At 39.3% G+C, this 6,599-nt stretch overlaps 1 protein-coding gene across 1 annotated transcript in view; it reads right to left on the bottom strand.

Annotated features, from left to right (window-relative positions):
- ATAD5 (ATPase family, AAA domain containing 5) overlaps positions 1–6,599 on the bottom strand; it is a 60,831-nt gene that overhangs the window by 5,510 nt on the left and 48,722 nt on the right. The window contains exons 18-19 of the mRNA XM_012809724.2: positions 6,349–6,413; positions 2,696–2,876 (exon numbers count right to left, since the gene is read on the bottom strand). Coding sequence (XP_012665178.1) covers positions 2,696–2,876; positions 6,349–6,413 — 246 coding nt within the window. The remainder of the gene's footprint in view (positions 1–2,695; positions 2,877–6,348; positions 6,414–6,599) is intronic.

The raw sequence follows: 6,599 nt of genomic DNA, 5'->3' as shown, positions 1-6,599 counted from the left end.
GGCTTAGGCAATTCTTTTGCCTCAACCTCCCGAGTAGCTGGGACTATAGGCACCTGCCACAAAGCCCAGCTATTTTTTTGTTGCAGTTTGATTGGGGCTGAGTTTGAACCTGCCACCCTCAGTATATGGGGCTGGCGTCTTCCTCACTGACCCACAGATGCTGCCCATGGTTAAATTTGTTAAATAAGTATGTATCAATATTTTATATGCATAGATAAAGGTCTAATGGTAGCTACGATTAAGTAGGGAACTATCTTTTACTTCTTACTTTATACCAATGATTTTTAACTGGGGTGAATGTGTGCTATGGGAGGATCTTAGGTGTGTCACAAAATTTTTTAAAGATTATTAATTAAATTATTTTCAAAAAGCTCAAGGCACAATAAGTATACTTTTTTTAAAACTCGTTTTTGATCAACATAATTTAAGTATGCCTTGAGATTTAAAACATTGAAGACTACTGCTTTATATAATTCTGTATTGTTTGAATTTCTAATGAGTATGTGCCCGTGCTTTCTAAAAAAGGCAGGAATAAAATACATATAAAATAAGATCTTTTAAGAAGAGAAACTATACTACACTTAGTTTCTGTCTTCTAAAGTTCTGGGTATAGCAATTTATATAAGGTGGTATGGCAATAGTTATTAACCAATTCCATGTAGTACTTATTATACAATTCCAATAAGTACTTATGCAGTACTTATTATATTTATTTTTAAAAATTTTTTTAGAGATGGGGTCTTGCTATGTTGCTCAGGCTACTCTCAAACTCCTGTCCTTAAGCAATCCTCCCACCCTGGCCTTCCAAAGTGTTGGGATTATAGGCATAAGCCACCTTGCCTGGCAAGAATGTGTATTTACATTTGAAAAATAGTTAAAGTCAGCTTACACTGAATTAAATATCCAGGTGTGTCTACTTTAAAAAGAATATTTTAAAATTCTGAACTAATTAAAAGGAAAAAACTGAAAGGGGATTAATATTATAGAATTTCACATTAGTTTTATTTAAATACTGTGTATTTGCCAGAGCAGAATTCGTAACTAAAGAACTGCAGGAATGAAGCAAGAAAATCACAAACTATGAACATATTCAGGAAAGAAACAAGGTCATATTTATGTTAACACAGATCTGGCATGGAAAAAGTACCCAAAAGTCTGTGACTTGAATTAAGTAGCAATGATGATCAGAGAATAATAAAAAATAAAAGCAGTTCTGAAATAATAAAGTTCTTAGGAAAGACAGAATTAAAAACTATTAAAGCTAAAAAGGATCTTACATTATAGTCACAAAAAATTTATATGAAGCCAGGGGTAGTGGCTCATGCCTGTAATCCTAGCACTTTGGGAGGCTGAGGCAGGTGGATTGCTTGAGCTCACCAGTGGAGACCAGCCTGAGCAAGAGCTGGGTTTTTTTTTAAAAGACCTCTTCTCTAAAAAATAGCCAAGGGTTGTGGTGAATTCCTGTAGTCCCAACTACAGGCATTCACCAGGCTGAGGCAAGAAGATCCCTTGAGCTCAAGTTTGAAGCTGCTGTGAGCTATGATACCACAGCATTCTGCCCAGAGCAACAAAGTGAGACTCTGTTTAAAAAAAAAAAATTAGGCTCAGCACCCACAGCATAGTGGTTACAGCACCAGCCATATACACTGAGGGTGGCGGGTTCAAACCCAGCCCCAGCCAGCTAAACAATGACAACTACAACCAAAAAATAGCTGGGCGTTGTGGTGGGCACCTGTAGTCCCAGCTACTTGAGAGGCTGAGGCAAGAGAATCGCTTAAGCCCAAGAGTTTGAGGTTGCTGTGAGCTGTGACTCCACGGCACTCTACCCAGGGCAATAGCTTGAGACGCTGTCTCAAAAAGAAAGAAAGAATAAAACAGCAGGAATAGACCAAATGGAAGCCAGAGTTCTGCAATGTACATTTATTTATTCAGCAAGTATATAATGACCACCTATTATGTGCTAGGCATTGTTCTAGATGTTGGGATAGAGCACTGAATAAAACAGACACTCCTGTTTTTGAAGGTTTTTTTTTTTTTTTTTTTTTTGGCTGGGGCTGGGTTTGAATCTACCACCTCTGGCATATGGGGCCTGTGCTCTACCCCGTTGAGCCACAGGCGCCACACCCTAACCTCTCATTTTTCAAAGTGAATAAAGAGGATCAAAGAGATAAACTGAATTTTGGAGATTAAAACAGTATAGCCCGGAGAATAATCCATGTTTCCAGGCCAAGTTTAATTCTATGTACCCCAAATTTAAAGTTTATAAGATTTTTCATGAATAAAATTGGCATATATATTTATTTTTAAAATTATCATAAAAACTAGATGCTCAAAATTTTTATAATCTTTCAAATATTTTCTATAAGCATAGATTTTATTTTATTTATTTATTTTTAGAGACAGAGTCTCACTTTGTTGCCCTCGGTAGAGTGCCGTAGCATCACAGCTCACAGCAACCTCCAGCTCTTAGGCCTAGGCGATTCTCTTGTCTCAGACTCCCAAGCAGCTGGGACTACAGGCACCTGCCACAATACCTGGCTATTTTTTGTTGCAGTTTGGCCACAGCTGGGTTTGAACCCACCACCCTCAATATATGGGGCTGGTGCCCTACTCACTGAGCCACAGGCACCACCCAAGCATAGATTTTAAAATAGGGTTCCACGGTAGAGATTTCTTTTATAACAGGTCAACTTACGGCAGAGTGTCAATGGCCTTTCTTCTAAAAATCCACCTCCACTTTTAATCCAGAATTGTAAGTAGAGGATACTTTTTCTTATATCACAAGCATTTGCAGTTAACAAGGTTACAAAGTCTTTTATATCAGTTCTAAAATTCTCGGTTAAGCAGATCATTTGTAGGTAGCTGGCAACATTCAGCTTAAAAACAGAGAGAAACCTGGTTAGTTGCAGAGCTAACAGACACAGCAGGAGATTCTCCGATCTGAACATAGGGGCAGTTTTACATACATGGAAAAAAATCCTTTAGGATTTTAAGTCATAGTACAGCTTGAAAGAATATTTTACAGCCACCCAAATTATAAATATGACTACTATAACACTGAAAAATACATTATTTTTAAAAACCAGAGCTGGAAAATTCTATCAATGAGTACATAAACACATATATATATATCTAAAGAGGAAATACAAGGGAAAAAAATTGAAAAACATTTGATTTGTTGGGACTAAATGGACAAAGTGAATTTTCTCATTTTATTTAGCGTGTCAGTAACATTGCTATCATTTTTTATAACAATACAATTCCATTACCATTGTCGTCTATAAAAAGTTTTTTACCTTGGAAAACTAGAACAAATAAAATTATATTTACATTTCATAGATTTCATACTATTAGCATCTCCACTATACTAAATAAGGCAATTAAAAAAACTATTTTTGGGATGGGCATGGTGGCTCACACCTGTAATCCTATCACTCTGGGAAGCCAAGGAGGGTAGATTGCTTGAGCTTAGGAGTTCAAGACAAGCCTGAACAAGATGAGATCCTTTCCACTAAAAATAGAGAAACTAGCTGGGCATTGTGGTGGGCACCTGTAGTCTCAGCTACTCAAGAGGCTGAGGCAGGAGGATCGCTTGAGCCGGAGTTTGAGGTTGCTATGAGTTGTGACACCATGCATGGCACTCTACACAGAGTGATGGAGTAAGACTATCTCAAAAAACAGAAACTTTTTTTTTTTTCTTGAGACAGAGTCTCAAGCTGTCACCCTGGGTAGAGTGCCGTGGCATCATAGCTCACTAAGTCCTGGGCTCAAGCGATTTTCTTGCCCCCACTTCCCAAGGAGCTGGGACTACAGGTGCTCCCCATAACGCCTGGCTATTTTTTGGTTGCAGCCATCATTGTTGTTTGGCGGGCCTGGGCTGGATTTGAACCCACCAGCTCAGGTGTATGTGGCTGGCGCCTTAGCTGCTTGAGCCACAGGTGCTGAGCCAACAAAAACTTTTTTATTCCTATGAAATGTTTGACTTTATTCTATAGATAGGCATTACTTCTGCCTACTTCTGGGACTTCTGCTTTCAATAATGAAAGAGAAGCTGCTCTCAGATAAATCCTGCCATAAGCTACTGTAAGTCACAAGAGAGTAAATACAAGCAGGTAGAAACTGTAGGGGAAATCAACATGTGGGCAAAGCAAATGGCCCAGGGAGATTCTTAGTCCTCAGATTCCCCTTTGCCGCCACTTTCAAATTGATTTTTGAAAGCATGCTGCAGTAGGAGCAGTAAAACTCAGATAGAGGGCAGCACTTGTGGCTCAGTGGATAGGGCACCGGCCCCATATACTGAAGGTGGCGGGTTCAAACCCGGCCCTGGCCAAACTGCAACAAAAAAATACCCAGGTGTTATGGCAAGTGCCTGTAGTACCAGCTACTTGGGAGGCTGAGGCAAGAGAATCGCCTAAGCCCAAGAACTGGAGGTTTCTGTGAGCTGTGACACCATGGCACTCTACCGAGGGTGACAAAATGACTGTCTCAAAAACAAAAAACAAAAAACAACTCAGACAGAAATTTAGATACTCACTTAAAGAACCAAAGGATAGAGTTTGGGATGATTTCAGTATGTGGAAAGTGGGAGGTAGGTCCCAGAAAGTAAGAAAACAAAAAATTCTAGCTTAAAAGACTCAAATTACTGGCTGACGCTGGAACTTCTTATGCATGAGATCAAAAGCAGCACAGCTGAAACTAAAATAACTAAAGAGAAATTTAAAAACAAATTTTGAGACAGGGTCTTGGCTGCCCAGGCTTGAGTACTGTGGTGTCATCATAGCTCACTGTAGCACTGAATTCCTGGGCTCAAGTGATCCTGCTGCCTCAGCCTCCTGAGTACCTGGAACTACAGGCACCTGACACCATGCCTGGTTAATTTTTTTTCTTTTTTGAGACAGAGTCTCATTTTGTTGCTCTCAGAAGAGTGCCCATAGCAGTCATAGCTCACAGCAACCTCAAACTCTTGGGCTCAAGTGATTCTCTTGCCTCAGCCTCCCAAGTAGCTGGGACTACAGGTGCTCACGACAACGCCTGGCTATTTGTAGAGAAGGGGTGTCACTCTGGATCGGGCTGCTCTCAAACTCATGAGCTCAGGCAATCTACTCTCCTCGGCCTCCCAGAGTGCTAGGATTACAGGTATGAGCCACTGTGCTCGGCTCCATGCCCGGTTAATTTTTTATTTTATTTTTTGTAGAGATTGGCTCTCACTATGTTGTCCCACGCTAGTCTCAACCTCCTGGCTTCAGAGGGTGTCCATTTTAAAGAACACAAATGATCCTGGAAGTATTAGAAACAAAGCAAGAATGACTATTTTCAACATAATACTGTAGCTCAATTCTGGCAAATAAGGCCAGGAAAGTACATAAAGGAAAAACAACGAGAACTAATCAGTGAATTGTTAAAATGTCATGAATAACAGTGTCAGCATCCAAAAAAAAAAAAAAATCACTACTATTTGTAAATAATTGCCAAAAAACACAAAAAGCAAAATTTGAAAAAGAATAAAATCATAGCACTAAAAATACCAAATGCCTAAGAGTAAGTTTAAAGAAAGATGTGAAAGGCTTGGCGCCTATAGCTCAGCGGCTAGGGCGCCAGCCACATACACTGAGGCTAGTGGGTTTGAATCCAGCCTGCCAAACACTAATGACAACTACAACCAAAAAACAGCCGGGCATTGTAGCGGGCGCCTGTAGTCCCAGCTACTTGGGAGGCTAAGGCAAGAAAATCGCTTAAGCCCAAGAGTCTGAGGTTGCTGTGAGCTGTGACACCATCGCACTCTACCAAAGGCGACATATAATAAGACTCTGTCTCCAAAACAAACAAACAAAAAATTTGTAGAAGTAAAATAAAGTGCATTATTCATCATTAAAAAAAAGGCTACTTCTGATGGGGAAGGGGATGCTGACTACAAAGGGACCACAAGAACTTCCGGAAGTGATGGAAAGGCTCTACGTGGTGATCTGTGTATTGATCACGTGGCTTTTGCATATGTTAACATTCTTCAAGTTACACATGTGAGATAAGTGCATCTTACTGTATTTAAGTTTTACCTCAATAAACTACTGTTACTAGAAAAAAACCCAGTGAACACTAGAGTCCAGTGAAAATGTGTATGTTTGAAAAAAAAATCCGTTTTACAGCAAAAAAGCAGTAAGTTTCCTAAAACTTAAAAATCTGAAAATATCTTTAGCAACTACATCTTAAAATTATAACAAAATTTAACACACCCCACAAGCTTTGTATCTGTAACAATCTTCAGTTATAGATACAAAAAAGGAAAAATAATAAATCACCTTTTAAATAATTGTTACATGTAATTTATGATCATTAAAATTCAAAACTTACCAGGGAAGGAGCACTGAAATTGATTTCTTCAAAGCAACCGTCAAACATTAAACTAAATGTTGGATCTATATACATAAGAAAACATTTTTTAAACATTAAGACCACTAAATAACTTTCCCCAGTTATGCTTTTTTTTTTTCTTTTTTTGAGACAGGAGTTTTTTTTTGTTGCTCTTGGTAGAGTTGTGTGGCATCGGGAGGCGCCTGTGGCTCAGTGAGTGGGGCGCCGGCCCCATATACCGAGGGTGGCGG

Source organism: Otolemur garnettii, unplaced genomic scaffold (genome assembly GCF_000181295.1).
Source record: "Otolemur garnettii isolate 467f Iridium unplaced genomic scaffold, OtoGar3 scaffold00112, whole genome shotgun sequence".
NCBI lineage: Eukaryota > Metazoa > Chordata > Mammalia > Primates > Galagidae > Otolemur > Otolemur garnettii.
The sequence above is the reverse complement of the archived record's forward strand: the minus strand, read 5'-3'. Positions and strand labels throughout refer to the sequence as shown.